Source organism: Gopherus flavomarginatus, chromosome 8 (genome assembly GCF_025201925.1).
Source record: "Gopherus flavomarginatus isolate rGopFla2 chromosome 8, rGopFla2.mat.asm, whole genome shotgun sequence".
NCBI classification, from domain to species: Eukaryota; Metazoa; Chordata; order Testudines; family Testudinidae; genus Gopherus; species Gopherus flavomarginatus.
In genome coordinates, this window is record NC_066624.1 from 9,220,159 (window position 1) to 9,238,233 (window position 18,075).

The 18,075-nt window shown below is 43.1% G+C and overlaps 1 protein-coding gene and 1 long non-coding RNA gene across 4 annotated transcripts; one reads left to right on the forward strand and one right to left on the reverse strand.

Moving 5' to 3' along the window:
- Positions 1-688: 688 nt before the first annotated feature.
- Positions 689-9,998, reverse strand: LOC127056660 (uncharacterized). Its single transcript, XR_007775867.1, has 3 exons — positions 9,901-9,998; positions 8,885-9,120; positions 689-1,893 (listed from the first exon to the last, which is right to left on the reverse strand). It is a non-coding gene; the product is annotated as an uncharacterized LOC127056660 (long non-coding RNA).
- A 187-nt stretch (positions 9,999-10,185) lies between these two features.
- On the forward strand, positions 10,186-16,551 carry SLITRK2 (SLIT and NTRK like family member 2). Of its 3 annotated transcripts, none has more exons than XM_050964737.1 (2): positions 10,186-10,250; positions 11,176-16,551. In XM_050964737.1, the coding sequence occupies exon 2, from the start codon at positions 11,219-11,221 to the stop codon at positions 13,793-13,795; it is 2,577 nt and encodes an 858-aa protein (XP_050820694.1). In that variant the 5' UTR covers positions 10,186-10,250; positions 11,176-11,218; the 3' UTR covers positions 13,796-16,551. The 3 variants fall into 3 exon arrangements, with proteins under 3 accessions (XP_050820694.1, XP_050820695.1, XP_050820693.1); XM_050964738.1 differs by lacking the exon at positions 10,186-10,250 and adding an exon at positions 10,815-10,830; XM_050964736.1 differs by lacking the exon at positions 10,186-10,250 and adding an exon at positions 10,828-10,845.
- Positions 16,552-18,075: the final 1,524 nt, after the last annotated feature.

The following is an 18,075-nucleotide window of genomic DNA, read 5'->3' on the forward strand; positions in this document are numbered from 1 at the left end:
TTTACTCTTATTAGCATTAAAGAGAGTTAAGCACAAGCAAAGGGGAGCCCCTGTTTTCACACTGATTGTATATTGATGTAATTCCATTGCCTTCAGTGAAGCTACTTTGGAAACTGAGAGCAGAACCAGACCCTATGCCTTTAGGGCCATATCCTGCAATGGTGCCATGCACAGAACTTCCATCGACATCAGTGGGAATGCATGAATGTTAATGGCAATTCATTACCTTCAGGTCAAGTTACCTGAAATACCTCTGCTTTCTTGTCTTCCAAGCATCTACAAGTTACTGTGCTTTGTTTGTGAGAGAGTTCCCTGCCGAAGGTTATCTCCAAGCTGATATTGTGTGCCCTCACAGTGCCAGATTTAATAAATCATCTTGTCTTCTACACTGAGCAGGCTCCTAGAGATCTATTTTGTGGAGCCAGCCCAGCTTTTGTGCAGACTTTTGCAATGTAGAGAACAAAGCTATTTTTGTTTTTTGTTATCTAGCACTTTCTTATCAGCACGGCAAGAAATGTGCTCTTCAGTAGTGGTGATCTGCGAAAGGTTAATTCTGTAGAGGGTCAGCTCTCCGAATTGGTATAGTTTTGAACAAACAACAACAACAAAAGGTGTTCCCAGAAAGAGTGACATCCACTCATTGCACGGAGAGCCCACAAAGCCTCTGAGGTGAGCTCTGTGTGTGCTCAGGGAGAGTGCCACATGGGCTGGCTGCTCAGATGATTCTCTGTGCCCCCTGGTGCCACTGAGAGGGGATCCAGGTGGGCCCGAAAAAGCCTGGGGCATAGGGAAGATCTGAAGGCAGAGGCAAGGAATCAGTGATTAGGTGGATCCAGTGGTCCTGCTGTGACAGCCCAGGAGGAAGGTACCTTGCAGCAGTAACTCTTTCAGGCTTTGAGGAAGTCCATAGGCTGAGGGGCTGTACCGCAGCATGGTGCCCGACCTATAGGTCGCCTGCTGTCCTTGCCTGCTGTCACTCAGAGTGAGAGTCACTCCTACGCAGAGAGCAAGCATAAGGCCCATGCACCAATTAAGCCCTCAAAGCCCTCTCTGACATGAGCTATTAGGGCTTCCAGTAAATGGGAATTAAGTGACACAGCCGTGAATTTCACCAATGCTCCAATTTGCAAAAGCCAGAATATGGTGGGCTACCACCAGCAGGATGGGTGAACAATTACCACCCTAACTGCATGACCATTTTCTGGCTTGTCTTCTATTTATTTTGTGTAGAACTGAAGTTCATGACAATCCCCCAAGCAGACTGATTAAAACCCAAACTTAGATATAAAACCGTGGGAAAGTTGCTTAGCTGTCATCCTAAGGAAATGCTGTTCTCCAAGTACATAGCAATATCAAAGAGCTTATTATTGATTAAACTTTGAAAATAAAACTGCAACACTGTTTGCAGAAATGCCAGCCATTCTAATACTCACATAAGCCTCCTATGTTTTCACGCATTCGTTACATTGTATTACCGAGGCTTTCTCTTAGGCTGCCTACACCTGGAAAAAGAAAACTCTTCAGATAACCAATTAACATTCATAACAAGTTTTTAAAGCAGTGCATGGTGCCATCTCCAAACATAGGAGTCTTGTCAGCATTTCCATTATAAATCTCATTGCAAGAGGGATGGTTGAGATAACATCTCAGCTGTCTCAAACTGCATCAGGTAAAACCCTGACATGTAAGTTGTTAATCTAGTTGTACTTTTTTTGTTTAATATAAAAACAAACTCGCATTTTCTCCATTTAAGATCCAGCCAAAGGGGAAAAAAGGGTCAAATTCTCAGCACATCATTGTAAACTATTTGAGGCAGACACCATCTCTGTGTTCTGTTTGTATAATGCCCAGCATGATGGGGGCCTGGCCCATGACTGAAGCTCCTAGGGGTTCCTGCAGTACAAGAATAAATAACACTAATATCAAAAATCAACAACAAAATGAACAAAATTAACACCAAACATTTTTTGTTAATTACAATCAGATTGTTCCTGAAGTTAACTTTGGGCCAAATTTTGCCACTTCTACTCCTGTGTAGTAGCCCATTCAAACTATTCACAGAATAAGGTATTATTCAACGAGCATATGGGTGGCAAATTAGGCCCCATAGCACGTTGATGTAAATGTATTTTAGAAAGATTGTTTACATTGGTAAAACAGCTAATTAATATAAGCACACAGGAAGCTTTTATAATGTAGGTAAGGATGAAGAAGCATATAAAGTGCTCTGACTCTTGCATTTGAGATTTCTATTTCTCTTCTCCCTAGAGGCATAAAGGTCCCAGGTCATCCTGGTGAAACTCTATTGATGTCACCAGTGATAAATCTGATCCTAATTGGCTTCTACTTGAATAGCTAGAAAGATCAGATGTCAATCAGCATAGTAGCTTGGACGCAAAGACATTTTTGGGGAAATTTATAATATTCAGGGTTTTTTTTGTCTAATTTTCTGGATTTCCCTTGCTGGTTTCCAAAGATGAATATGTTCTATTTTCCTTCTCTCATCCTGGCTTCTCTCGCTGCCTGATCGTGAAGTCATAAACTTGCATTTATGACATCAAAGTCTCCTTCAGTGAGCCATCTGCAGAGGGGGAAATCTTGAAAGGTAGAAAGGGAAGATGAAATATGAAGGGATGGGGAGTCATTTAAACAGGGCCTCTGGGTGCTACTTTCATATAAATACATATATTTGAATTTTTTTCACCATTTTTCATTGAGTTCTTCACACACTATCAATGCAACTGCCATTCTGATAAGCTTTAAGTGCCTCATCCATTTTCCTTTTGCCACTCTGAATTATACATCCTCAGATGTCAAACTCTGTATCTGCAGCAGCCTGACTTCTATAAAGAGAAATATTGTAGGGTATTCTTTAGCTAGGTTAATATTGTTCAACGGCAGCAGGGTTTGTCCTAAAGGAGGGTGCAGCTTAAACTGAAAGACAGCACAAAATATTTTTCTCCAGCTGGGAGAAGGGGAAAATCCTTATGTGTTCCTAGAGATGGCTTTTCTGTCCAGTGGAAACTGGAACAGAAATGAGCACTTCCTGAAAGGTACTGATTTCTTTACTTGTTTAGCTGTTACTGCACCCCTTTTCAGAGAAATATTGCTCGCCTTTTCCACATAGCTTCCTCATTACTACTGATTCTAGGTGGCCTCTTGATCAGCGCTGTGTTTTACGGTTACTGACACCGAAAAGCTCCACATAAACTAGCAACACCAAGACCTCAGTCTTGCACCTTTATGTCCATAAATAATTTTACACAGGGATGATCCCACTGACTTCAGGCATGTATTTGAAGAAACAGAGCCTTAGAAATAATGATGAGAGTCTGATTTGAAACCACAACATTCACAAATTGCAGAGCTAAAATTTGATGCTCCCTATTTAACCCATCCCACTGTGACTTGATATTGCAGGAGATTGCTAACACAGTAGTAGTTTTAGGAAAGGGCAAATATTTTAAAATAAATAAAACCACAACCCGGCAAATATTTGCTCAAGTTAACAATATTGAATTTGCTTTGGCCTTTTGCACCCCTTTTTCTGTTTGCTTTCTACAAATATCGTTGGGAGTGAGTTTAATGGAATACATTTGAATGTGTTGGAAATATCAGCGTGGATCGTTTCTACAGGCCAGGGTAAGACTTATGCTAAGACTAATTGACTTTGGCCTAGTCTTTGCTTGACATGTGGACTTGCTTAAATGATGCTTATAGCTACGTAGGATAAATGTGATGTTTTCTACTGTGTTGGAGGACACAGATAAGGGAGTTAATCATACCCTCTTAATACACAAAATATAATGCCAAAAAGTCCCTATAATTAGGAAAAGCAGGAAAATCCCTATATGGCATATGGTGTTATTGTACCAATTATGATGGTCAGATAATGTTGAAAGGTATAAATATGCTAGAGTGGAAATGTATAGTCAAAAACTTGTAGGAGAAATCCATCATGACCATTCTACGTCCCAGGAAAAGGCGATTGATCAATATTTTTTCTATACATCTGTCATTTATTGCTTTTTATACAAATTGCAAACACAAGACCATGCTTTTGGTTCAAATAAAGGTTTGAATTAATGACTCTTAGTGTGTGGTAATCCTCACCCGGCACATGGACATATTGAATTGTAAATGAATAGTCAATTATATTTGCAGAAAGCACATTCTGAATTTGCATGTTCGAAGTACTCATGCTGGAAACCTTAATCTGGGTAATTTTTGTACTAACTGTGGTGCAAAAGCAGTAACACTTTGTGTGTACTGAGAACTAAATGACAGCACTCACATTTGGCATATTGAATACAAATGCTCACAGTGAAGTGCTGAAAAAAACTCCACAGGCCATGATTATTCATAGAAATTATCTGGTGAGTAATTTCAATTAAATAAATTCAAGAAAACAAGACAAAGAGGCTAACTTAGCAGAATATATTATTTACTATGAATTAGTCACTCCAGATGAAATTCACCTCTGTGCAGAAAACCAGTACAAAGACTAATGTCCACTGAAGTCTCACTTAACCTGTGTTTTGAGGACTTAATTGGGAACTTTGGTGGCGTATAATTGTTGGGCTGGCTCTCTGTACAGGGTGAATTTCACCCTTTCCTCTTGTTTCACATACCATTCTATATATGCCATTGGGACATTAGGACTTGATTCCTGATTGTGGTTTTTTCAGCATTACTGCCATACAAATAATAAGAAAACATATTTAACTATGGTGTTTACTGTATAATAAAGCAAGAGAAAGACATATCTCACAGCCAGATTTTTACCAATGAATATTAACGGTACCTGCATAGTCTACTGCATATTTGATCTTAAATGTTAAGGTAAAGCATGCAAATATGGGTAATGAGGTACCAAAGTACATAACATGCAAGAAGATCATTGTGTTCAGTGGGACTCTTTGCGTGATTAAAGATACTCACATCATAAGTGTCTGCAGAACTGGACACTCACATTTAAAAATATGTTTAAAATATATTCTACACAGATTGCACATATAAGGAACCTTATTAAAAGAAATTAACAAGTAGTTGCATTAGCTGTTTAATAGTTACCTTCTCACTATGAAAGGAACAATAAATCCATTGATGGTGTATCATGGGAATATCTGTCATTAGAAAAACCAATCCTGCTGTCCCTATTAGGTTAAAACTCCCATTTAAGGGATTTAGCAAAGCAGTTAAGCAGACACTTAACCTATTTAACTCAATGAGACTTCAAGTTAAGCGTTTGTTTAAAGCAATAATCCAAAACCCATTGAAGTCTGTTGGATTCTTTTCATTAACTTCAATGGTCTTTGGATCAGGCCTAAGTGTTTTGCTGAATGTGGATGGACATATGAACTTGCATACATTTAAGCACATGTTGTACTGAATTGGGCCTCACATCAAAGGGTGGGGATGGAGGAGTTTTTTCAAAGTAAAAATTGAAGGGACTGGGCTCATGCTAAGGAAATATGCATTGGTAATAACATGGCACAGAATGTATCAATATACCCAGTGTATTAGCAGACTGGAGAGTTGTTATTTCCCCGCCCCGCCCCTCCTCCCTCCCCCACCCCCCCGCAAGTGCTTGTATATCCAGTTTCACACTGAATCAGATTTTGTTGTTATAACTCAGAAAAAATATTACTTTTTTTTTTTTAAAATCAGGATTCCACAAAAATGATGCAAAACAATGGTGATGATGAGAGTGACCTCTTCAGGTCTAGAAAGGAGAGAGTAGCCATGAAAACACTGTAAATTCCTGAAATAAATTTGTTAAGGTGCCACAAGTACTCCTGTTCTTTTTGCGGATACAGACTAACACAGCTGCTACTCTGAAACCTGGTTAAGATTTCAGTTCCTGCAGGAGCCTGGAGCTGGGAATAGGAGTTGATGGCAGGTTTGTTTTAAAGTGTATCATTGAGTTATTTTGTTTATATAGTAAATCAGGGGTCAGCAACCTTTCAGCAGTGGTGTGCCGAGTCTTCATTTATTCACTCTGATTTTAAGGTTTCGCGTGCCAGTAATACATTTTAACATTTTTAGAAGGTCTCTTTCTATAAGTCTATAGTATATAACTAAACTATTGTTGTATGTAAAGTAAATAAGGGTTTTTTAAATGTTTAAGAAGCTTCATTTAAAAATAAATTAAAAAGCAGAGCGCCCCGGACTGGTGGCCAGGACCTGGGCAGCGTGCCACTGAAAATCAGCTCGCGTGCTGCCTTCAGCACATGTGCCATAGGTTGCCTACTCCTGTAGTAAATGGTCATGAAATTTTAATAAACACAATCCCAATATAGCACAGAGATTTTAGGGTGTTGGGGAGGGCAGGACAACTGAATTAAATAAATGCACTCAGGGACTTAAGAAATGTATTCTAGTCAATGGCCTTGCCGGTTAAACATTTCAGCCTATTGGTCAAACTCTAGCCGCCTACATTGCAGGTAGCCACTGGGCTGTGTGGTAAGTTGTCCAGCACCTCAGCTGAGATGTCTAGTGGCCGCTTTGTTGGCTCCTTGCTGGAGGCAGCATCTCTGCCTCTCTCAGGTGCACACGCTCCCCGGTTTGCTGCTGAGCATCAGTTGTGAGGAAGAAAAGAAATCAAGGCACAGCAGGTCGTGGGCAGAGTTTGCTAGTTCTCTCCCCTCTGTGCCCTTCACATTGACTCTTGCATTCCCATCCCTTTTCCTCCGTTCCCCAAAGGAAGCCAGTGCAGCAGGAACCTCCTCTTTCTCCCTCGCCTTTATAACATGCTTTTTATTGCTGCTGGCTGAGATAAAGCCTTGTACTGCATGTCACAATTATTGCCTGTTTACTTCTAAATGCAGTAACTGTTTATTTTCTTAATAATCACTGTTAGTAAAGAATAAAAATATCTCACAGTGTAACAATGACTTGACAAACACACACACACACACACACACACACACACACACACACACACACACACACAGAGTGACAATGACTCAAGCCATCCACCCACCCACGCATATCTAGGAAAACATACACAGGCAGAGTAACAATGACTCTGGGAGCACGCACAGAGAGGTAATGAAGTCTGTGAGCTTACTTCAGGACCTTAAGCACTAGCACTGTTCGGGGACAGTAGTGTGAAAAATTGCCACTTTCCCTCATTTAGACTTAGTGGATTGGTTTGTGACCGTGAGATTATTACAGTCCTCAGATTATGTAGCTCAAGGAGAGATGGGCTGGAATACCAAGAGCTACTGAAATAGATGTTAAAACTTCAGCTACAAGGAGAATGCGAGGATGCAAATGCTTTGCAGTTATCATTTCACTACTCAAGTCTTAACCCCTTGTTAACTGACAGGACGGTTAAGCATTTCCTGTATCCGTTCCTGACAAATGCATACAGACCACCTAGCCATTCCAGCACCATTCGCTTTCAGGTAATGCCTTCCACCTGATGAGTAAAGGTAGCTACTGCTCACCTAACAGAAACTCAAACTGAGTTTCTACCTCTCTAGAAATTTCCCATTCTCGTCTTGCATCTCACACCACAGGACCTTAGAGAAGGTCTCTCTCTTTTTTTCATTCCTCTTTTACTGGATGATGAGATTTTTGCCAGAAATTTTTACCACCTGTATATGGAAATGTGTTTGACCCTCACCAACTTTTCCTTCTTCAGAAAATCTGATATTACAACTGAAGAAAGTATCCCCAGTCCATGTTTCTACAGAGTTAGAAAACCTGCTCTTCAATATCCAGATGCGTGAAGAGGCGGACAGAATGGTTAGCGGAGTTCTGTAAGGGTATTGACACTTTGTGTCCCTTTGTGTTTTATTCAATTCTTTTTAGTAGCTAAGGGATATCACGCAGGCTCTAAGACCATGCAGAGCCTACATCTGCTGTAGCATATTTAACCTGCATAAGGTGCGCTCACACTATTTCAAGCTGTCTAGGCTTGGATCAAGCAAGTCCTTCACTTCACGCCTATCCTTCTACACTCGAAAAGTACCTACATGGAGAACAGAAACTGGATAACAGAGGATACGACGTCAATGTAGCAGACAAAGATATAAAAAGATCCTATAGCTTCGAACTGAAGGTAGATCAATTTAAACTTGAAATAAGGTGCAATTTTGTAACAGTGAAGGTAATTAAGCATTGGAATCACTTACCAAGATAGATTCTCCATCCCATAAAAGGGAGGGGAACAACAAAAATTGTCTGGAAAGAGAGCGTTTCTGGGCAGAAACCAGCATCTCCCTAAACCACTACAGCTTCTCTGCCTGTTGACTCTTTGGCAACCCAGAATATAAGCATAAATTGAAGTTTGTTGAAGGCCACCATCAGACTGAGGCTCCCACACAATCTCAATGCCTGGAATTGATCTGGATTTAATTAAACAAAGTCAATGGGGAGAAAAACAGTCAGAAAAGCAAACGCTTTGACCATGTACTTGCTAAGTAAAGGAGTTATAAAACATTTATGGTGTACTGAGAAAATCATAACTTTGCTCCTAAATAAAATCAGTTGTGTATTTTCAAAATCCCTTTTACTTCTCCTACTACTGTGATCATTGTACATATGTACTTGTAGTGTAATGGCATCAGCATCTTCTCTGTGCTTATTACTCCTGCCATCCCCTGACATGCTGTTCCTTCCATCCCACGTACAGCTGGCAATTACTGCTGAGATGTGCAGTGAGTGAATATCGCTTCCACAGACATCGTTAACAACTGACATAAATACACCTTAGTTCTACAGAACACATATGAAAGCACACCATATACAGTACCACAAACCAAGTCCAGGACAGGACACTTTCACACTAGTACACACTACATGTCAAAATAGTTCATGCACAAGAATACACATGCATACATAAAGCCATCAGAAAGAAATGCAGTGGACTTACTGTTGCCTTCTGCTTTTGCAGTCTGTTGGAAAGAGTTGTGCATTTCTCAAAAGAGTGTTAAGGATGTTATAGTGTTGTGTGTAGATGTGGTGCATGGAAGGAGGCCAGAAGTGGGTGGTGAATGCTTGTGTGTGCAGGCACTGGCACTCCAAAGGATTGCCCCAGGGAAAAAGTGGGTCCTGCATATCTTTAGCCCCAAAGTCTCCAATTCGTATCAACAATCTGACTGACGCCTACTGCAAAAAAAAAAAAAAATCATCTGGAGCAGGAGCACAACAAAAACGTGGACCCAGCATATGGATTCTTCTGAATCCAGCCAAATTTTTCCCTCAAATTCTGTCTAAAGAGAAAACAAGAAAAAAACTACTGCAAAAAATTGTGGACGCCGATGCACCCCGCTGCAAAACTCTGGATCCAGTACATGGAGCTTGGCAAATTTTGGCCCCATACTGTATTATATGTGTGTGTGTGGGGGGGGGGGGATGTAACAACTCCTAGGGAATACAAAAATTCAGACCCCATGGTGGGCTGGAGTAGCAGCACCGCAAAAATGTGACTCCAACACCAGGATCATTTTTTTCGGGTCCTCACTCCCCATTTTTAAAAATAACTAAATAGAGAATAAGTACAGGTGCTCAGATTGCAATGCAAACCAAGTGCATCCCTGCACAGCATCAGCTTAGAGACATCATCCAGCGCTGGAAGTCTGATGGATCCTACCTTTTTTTGGCCCCAAAGGCCCTATCAGAATAGACAATACACGTTGCTTTTCCTAAACTCCGAGCTCTCACCTAACCTGGTTAAATAGCAACACAACCTCATATAGCTGCAACTAGGTCTTGCCAGGTCCTGCAAATTTTTGGCCATAAAATCTCTACATTTAACTTCATAAACAGAGATCCTCTGCTTTAAAACTCTGGTGATACAACATCTTGGCACAGGAGCACTGGAAAACAATCATCAGGAATGATCTTGTCCGTTTTTCGCCCCCCCCAGATAGACCCCCAAAGTTTTACCTTCACAATAGACAGCAAGTTCAGCCCTCCTTCGACATCAGATAAAATTGTATCCAATGCATTGTGCTTAAGTGAAGTCACCACAGCCCAGCTCTGACATCTCGTTCTTTCTAGATGCAGCCAAAGCTCATGCCGTACCACGGGCAGTTTGGCAGCACCGCTAGTCTAGGCGGTGTGAACGATCACACTATATTGGTGTTTGAGCCTGGTCAGCTCTTGCTTGACTAGTCCAAGCAACGTAAGGGATTTAGAAACACCTCTTCCACTCACGGTAACCCCCGTGGAGGGGGAGGCGTGCGTGTTTGGATCCCTTAGGCGGCTGTGGACCTCTGCCTGCATTGGATACGGAGGTAGGCGCTGGGGGGGGGGGTTGTTTTTTTTTTTTAATCGGGGCCAAAATGTGCTGGATCCGGATGCCAGCTCCGGGTTTTTTGCAGAACCCTCTGCTCCAGCCGCCAGATTTTGGTGTGCAGCCGAAGCAGCTGGACGCCTCTTCTCTTTGGACGGAGGGGGGAGAGTTGATGGGGGGGATCGGGGCCAAACCCCGCCAGGATCCAGGTGAAGCCGGCTTTTGCGTTCCCTCCCCCGGCTGCTGGGGAGCCACGCTGCCGGGCGGCGAGCTCAGCGAGCCTGCAGCGGAGCGGGCTTGGGGTCCCCGAAAGAAGAGGCTGGCAGCGGGGGGGGGGACGTGCCTCCCCCGGCAGCCCCATCCCCGGGCGTGACGTCAGCCCCGGCTCTGTCCAAGGGCAGCCTGCAAAAGCCCCGGGATTCAAACTGCTCGGCGCACCGGCTGCAGCCGGGGCAGCGCCTGCCCCTGCCCGGCCCGCGGGGCGAAACTTCCCTGCGGAGCGGGCGCCGCCGCCTCTTGCTGCCGGGAGCGGGGCGCGGCGCGGGGCGGCTGCTCTCCCCGGGGCGCGGGCGGGGAGCCGGGTGCGTTCCTGATGCGTGAGTACCGCGGCGGGGAGCGGGGCTGGGGGGTCCGCCCGGCCGGAGTCGGGGCAGGAGCAGCCGCCTGGGAGTGGGGGAGCTGCTGGGGGGGGTCCCTGCCGCGAGTGGGGGGCCACTGAGTGGGGGGCGCTGAGCCAGTCTGGGCGGGAGGGTCCAGCTGACTTGGGGGGCTTAGCAGGACCGCTCTGGGCCGAGGCAGGGCGAGCTGTCCCCCGGGGCCAGTGGAAGGACGGGGGGGGGAGCTTTTGCCCTGCTCTGCCTTGTTGCTCCCCCCTTTCCTGGCCTCCTTAATTGGGGTTCTCCTTCCCCCTCCCCACCTGCCTGCAGGTTTGACTGTAGCTACCGGAGCTGGGACCCGCGGCGCCTAAAGATGCTGAAGGGGGTCTGGTTGCTCAGTGTGTTGACAGTGGCTGGGATCTCGCCCACGACGGAGAGCCGCAAGCCCGCCAAAGACATTTGCAGCCGGAGTCGCTGCCCCTGCGAGGAGAAGGAAAACGTGCTGAACATCAACTGCGAAAATAAAGGCTTCACCACCGTCAGCCTGCTGCAGCCGCCCCCCTCCAAGATCTACCAGCTCTTCCTCAGCGGCAACGCCCTCACCCGCCTGCACCCCAATGAGTTTGTCAACTATTCCAACGCCGTGACCCTGCACCTGGGCAACAACGACATGCAGGAGATCCGCACCGGGGCCTTCAGTGGCCTGCGGACCCTCAAGAGGCTGCACCTCAACAATAACAGGCTGGAAGTGCTACGGGAGGACACCTTCCTGGGTCTGGAGAGCCTGGAATACCTGCAGGCCGATTACAACTACATCAGCGTCATCGAAGCTGGGGCCTTCAGCCAGCTCAACAAGCTGAAAGTGCTCATCCTCAACGACAACCTCCTGCTGTCCCTGCCCAGCAATGTCTTCCGCTTCGTCCTGCTCACCCACCTGGACCTGAGGGGTAACAGGCTGAAGATGTTGCCATTCGCCGGCGTCCTGGAGCACATTGGTGGGATCATGGAGATCCAGCTGGAGGAGAACCCTTGGAACTGCACCTGTGATCTGCTCCCCCTCAAAGCCTGGCTGGACACCATCACCGTCTTTGTCGGGGAGATCGTCTGTGAGACACCCTTCCGGCTGCATGGGAAAGATGTGACCCAGCTCAGCCGACAAGACCTCTGCCCTCGGAAAAGTTCCAGTGACTCTCACCAGAGGGAAAAGCACCCTTCCCACTCAGACACGCACATCCAGAGGCTCTCACCAACGGCCAACCCTGCCCTCAGCCCCACTAGAGCCCCGAAAGCCAGCCGGCCACCCAAAATGAGGAACCGTCCAACGCCTCGGGTTACGGTGTCAAAAGACAGGCAAATTTTCGGACCTATCATGGTTTACCAGACCAAGTCCCCTGTGCCCATCACCTGCCCACGTGGCTGTGTTTGCACTTCACAAAGCTCTGACAATGGTCTAAATGTGAACTGCCAAGAGAAAAAGATCAGTAACATCTCAGATCTCCACCCCAAGCCCACCAGTCCAAAGAAACTTTACCTTACAAGTAACTATCTACAGGTTGTTTATAAAATGGATCTCCTTGAATACAGCTCTCTGGATTTGTTACATTTAGGAAACAACCGGATCGCAGTGATACAGGAAGGTGCCTTTATAAACCTCACCAGTTTACGCAGACTTTATCTCAATGGCAATTATCTTGAAATTCTGTACCCTTCTATGTTCAATGGACTGCAGAGCTTGCAGTATCTCTACTTAGAGTATAATGTCATTAAGGAAATCCTGCCACGCACCTTAGATGCTCTGAGTAACCTTCATCTATTATTTCTGAACAACAACTTGCTGAGGTCTTTGCCTGATAATGTGTTTGGTGGTACTTCCCTCACGAGGCTCAATCTGAGGAACAACCACTTCTCACACTTGCCTGTGAGAGGAGTCCTCGACCAGCTCTCGGCTTTAATTCAGATAGACCTCCAAGAAAATCCTTGGGATTGCACATGTGACATAATGGGGCTCAGGAACTGGATAGAGCATGTCACTGAGCAGAACAATCAGCAGTCAGGTCCCCCTGTAGTTATCAATGAGGTCATATGTGAGTCTCCAGCTAAGCACTCAGGAGAACATCTGAAATTCCTGAGCAAAGAGGCCATCTGTCCAGAGAACCCTAATCTGTCAGATTCTACTCTCTTCTCTATGAGTCATAACACAGACACACCACAGTCCCTTAGTGTCTCACCCAGCTCCTATCCAGAAATACACACCGAAGTTCCACTCTCTGTCTTAATTTTAGGCTTGCTGGTTGTGTTTATCTTGTCTGTCTGTTTTGGGGCAGGCTTGTTCGTCTTTGTTCTGAAACGCCGAAAGGGAGTGCCAAGCGTGCCCAACAGCGCAAACAACTTAGACATAAGTTCATTTCAGCTGCAGTATGGGTCTTACAACATGGAGAGCCACGATAAAACTGAGGGTCACGTTTATAACTACATCCCCCCTCCTGTCGGGCAGATGTGCCAAAACCCTATCTACATGCAGAAGGAAGGGGATCCAGTTGCGTACTACAGGAACCTCCATGAGTTTAGCTATAGCAATCTTGAGCACAAAAAGGAAGACTCAGCCAGCCTTGCATTTACAATCAGTGCGTCTGAATTGCTGGAAAAGCAGTCCTCGCCAAGGGAACCAGAGCTGCTGTATCAAAACATTGCAGAGAGGGTCAAGGAACTCCCCAGTGGAGGGGTTGTTCATTATAACTTTTGCACCTTACCCAAAAGGCAGTTTGCTCCTTCCTATGAATCCAGACGCCAAAACCAGGACAGGATAAATAAGACTGTTTTGTATGGAACTCCCAGGAAATATTTTGCAGAACAGTCTAAACCCGAGCATCCTTTGCTGCAAGGAAAGCTACAAACGGAACCAGACTACCTCGAAGTTCTGGAAAAACAAACTGCAATTAGTCAACTGTGAGGGTGGATTAGGGGGAAGAGGAGGCATTTTAAAAGGGTCTTAAAAGTCAAATTTGATTGATTCAGTACTCAATACCAATGTGATTTGTCACATTCTCAACATTTCCACTTTTTAAATTCTGAAAACAAGCAAACTCACCCCCCTTATACTATGCTGGAGGTATGGTGTTGCTTTTGCAAAAGTATCTTTAAGTTATTTCTACTTCTTTCTTTTTTTCCTCCTCCCCTTAGAAACTGTCTCTGCAAATGAATGTTTCAACAATAGATTTTTGCATAATTCTTTTTTTTTTGAGATGGAAGGAAGGGGGCCTTTTTGTTTTTTTCTTCAATTAAAAGTGGAAAGGTAATGTATTATGTAGAAGATCTCCAAAGATCTTTTTCCTGGACTATAACTCTTTTTTGTAAATAATAATATACAATACTGCTGTTTCAATTACAAGTATAGCTACTGGGCATCACTTTCTTGTGTTAAAGTGCCTTTGCACTTTAAGTACATTATTACTTAATTGTTGCTCTTAGCTTTGATAAATTGAACCTATTTTAATGTGTTGTATTTTTGAAATTAAAAAAAAATGTAAAATAGATCTATATGTCAGCTGCATTAAATCAAACAATCTTGCTTGATTAATAGGAAGCCAGACCTTCTTTAAGGGAATGTAGTTCTAGGACTTTAAATATTCAACTGGAAATTATTTGGGTTTTTTTCCCCACTTTGGGTTTGGTTTAAGTGATTCATTGAAATCCACCAAGAGGATTTAGCAATGGACTAGAGGTAATCAGCTGCCTCAGATGGTAGTAACAGTTCATTAATAAAAGACATTTAACATGACATCATAGTGAACTGAACAATTAATGTCCCTTCTTAATTCATTACACTGCAGCTCTAACACAGCCAATAATGTTCAGTGGTTTAAGATTATTTTCATACTTAATAAACATTACTCTACTTGTAATATATATTTCTGCATTAAATTAGATATTTTTATACATTTAACAACAGAGTTTATTTTTCTAACATCTTATTTGAAATTACCAGTTTGTTTTCTTGCCAGGTGTAGTACTTTTAAAATAAGCATGCACACCAGCAGGGGCCGCCACACAACCTCATTAAACACACAGCCATACATATAAATGAATAAACAAACTCTCAGAGAAATTTCAGAAGTGGGATTAGAACCTGGGTCCCCTCAGTCTGCTTGAGATTGATTGATACATTATACTAACTTTCAGCACTGTGAACTATTTCATGTTTTCCCTATCTAAATAGAAAGTAACAGTGCAACAATCCTAACCTAGCTTATAACTCCTTCTAAGTACAGTAGTGTAAATTTTTAGAGGGCTTTATCAATTAATTACCTTTTAATCTCAATATGGGTTTTCATAAGAACATCAGTAAACGTACTCAATATGTTTTCTGTTCTGCCTTTGACTTGGGCTTGTGTTACTTGAATCTTTACCTTAACTTCTTAAATGTACATTTCTTTCCTTCCTGGAGAATATTGAAAACACTTTAATTAACAAGTGAGATATACAAACTTTATAGAGCCTTAGTAGCCTGTAAATAATTTTTAGATTCAAACATTGTGTGATTTCAACAAACAGCCCTTATTTACAACAAAAAGTTTTGTTTTGTCTATTGTAAATCCTTATGCAACTGGGATGGTGATCTGCATATAAAGTAGGCCAGGCTTTTCAATTCCTTATTAAAGCAATTGATGGAGTCTGAAAGAAGCACACTGTTTCCTTTTCATAAATAGGTTGCTCCACATAATAATCCTTTATTATCATGCAGAGATTGAAGTGGACTCTGCTGACTGATTTTTAAAGCTTTACTATAACTAATGATATATTATCTGCAACTTTGAGGAATTTTAAGCAATAGAATTTGGTTTTAAATGACTGCAATCTGTATTATTTTAATCAGGACTTTTGCCAGCAGGAAGTAGCTTTATATTTAAGAAGTGAACAAGGTTTGCATGTATAGGGTCAAATATATGGGTCATTCTGCAAACCGTTTTCTAGTGAGTTATGTGACATATGAGTACATTAAAATGCTAACATGTCAATTGTTTATCTTTAGAGGCCGTAACTTCTATTGCTGCTCATTAGATCAGGTTTAAAACTGAAGTGCTACAGTGAACCACTGAAGAATCAGCCTTCAAAATGGTCTCATTTCAAGAAGGAGAAGTATTATCATATTAGTTGAAGTTGGAATATTTGCCTGGAATAGCATCGATCTTTGGGTGAGATACTTATTTGAGAGCTGCCAATAGTGTCGTTTTAGATCTGTGACACAGGATACAACTAAATGGATTTATTGCTGAGAAAACTAGGAAAATCAGGTGCAGGGATTACTTAAAGTGACCGTTTTGTGAAGGGCTTTGCTGCATTAACTCTTTCTAAATTCCCTTTTAGTACTGTTTGCAAAGACTGGCACTGTTCTGTACCTGTAGTACTTTAGTAAATAGTCTTCCTCCCTCTCCCAAACAGAGCAGAACCAATGCTAAATTTCCTTGTCTTCTGCAAATTTGGGTTTTCTGTTCTATAGTGGTTAAGAATAACATGGTAGCACTCAGATTATGAATTCTTTTAGTAGCTATTTATGGTTCAATTTTGATATTTGTTTTGCTTCCCTGAGTTTTGCACATGGTTTGCCTTGATGGCAAAGAGAGATTTTTCAGGTATTGTTTTTCTTTACATTTTTTTGTTAGATTTATTAATGTATTTTATTTAGTAAATGCATTTTGATCAGTGCAAACTTTTCCAAGCAGTTTTTACTCTAGGATCTTGTTTATTATATATTATTAAACTTTAATTTTATTCACAGCTTGCATAGGTTTGAGAGACTTCTTTTTCTTTAACAGTTAAAAGGCTGCTTCTAATAGAACAAGTTGTGCCTCTCAGCTGCTGTCCTGTTGAAGATCTGTAGGCCTCCTTGGCTATGCAGCAGTGGCGCTGCTTCTTGCTCTGAGGAGATGATGCCTGCCTTGATATCAGCCTCATTGTTAGCAGCAATCTGAAAAGATCTCTCTGGTTGAGCACTCCTTTCCAGAGCTCACTTGTGGAAAAAAGAGTGACCAAATCAGTGGAAGACTGTCTCTGTATGAAATAAGATGAAAAGAGTTTATTTTCCTGGTAAACTGATATATTTATAAAGCATGACAGAATGGCCCCCAGATTAAAGATGATGAGTGATAGAGGGTGGCACGGTACTAAAACGATATAGCTGTTTGCAGTGCAGAAAAAAGGACTGCCTGTTTTCCAAATTCATGGCTGCACATTTGTCTCTCTGAATACAGAGCATTAAATCAATAGGGCTACTGGTAAGTAAGATCTGAATAAGGTTGCCAGAAGTTGACCCACCACAAACACCCAATGAGGCCGAACGCTACCCTGATTTACACCCCGGTGCATGGGGGGATGGGTATGAGGAACGGTGTAACTGAGGATAGAATTTGGCTTATGGTTCTTAGGCAGGCATCTCCTAGAAGAAATTCTATTGCATGTGTGACGCACCTGTCTTTCCTGCTTGCTTATTTTTAAATGCTCATTTGTTTTATAGGGAGATAGAACTACAGTCACTGGTGTCCGTGGCACTTTTCAGCAGAGCAGGGCTGCTAGTACCCCCGTTCTGGCCGGCTTCTAGTTTGGGTAATTGCTCGAGGTTGAGATTGTAAACCCCCCTCTTTCCCCAACAAGAAACGATTAGTAGAAGGGCCATGGTTTGCTGTCTCTCACTATGTCACTCTCTGCTGCTTGTGCCTTTCTGAAACCTTCAGATTATCTGTTTCCTTTCCCTCTGAAAATGCTATTCTCCTCCCAGTTTTCTTCACCGCCTCAACTCTCTTTGCCTTCCAAGCTGCCTAATCACCTTCTGCAAGCTCTTTCCCAGAACTGATTCAAGCTCTCCCCTCAGACTGATCCTTCTCTGCTGTCCCCCTTTGCTCGCAAACAAGCTCTTCCTCTGCCCTATTTCCCTGTTGCTGAAATCAGCGCCGAAGAGAGCGATTCTGCCTATGCAGTCAAGGTCACCCTCTTTCTGCCTCCTTTGACAGCAGCAGTGTGTGTCTTTCTTGGATACTGCTGCCTAATCTTCATGGTTAACGTGGACCTTAGCACTATAGGGAGCTGCATGTAGCATTTCCCTTCCCCTGCTACTGTGTGATCGTCTTCAGCTGGAAGAGGCTAGCTGGCAGGCTTCTAAAACAGAGCAGTGCTTTTGCATCCACAGTGGATTTAACATGTGCTACCCAATTCAAGAACTGCTCTGCCTTCGCTGAG

Bases quoted from the DNA above. Each gene is read 5' to 3' on its own strand.
- SLITRK2 (XM_050964737.1), top strand. From the start codon at position 11,219: ATGCTGAAGGGGGTCTGGTTGCTCAGTGTGTTGACAGTGGCTGGGATC.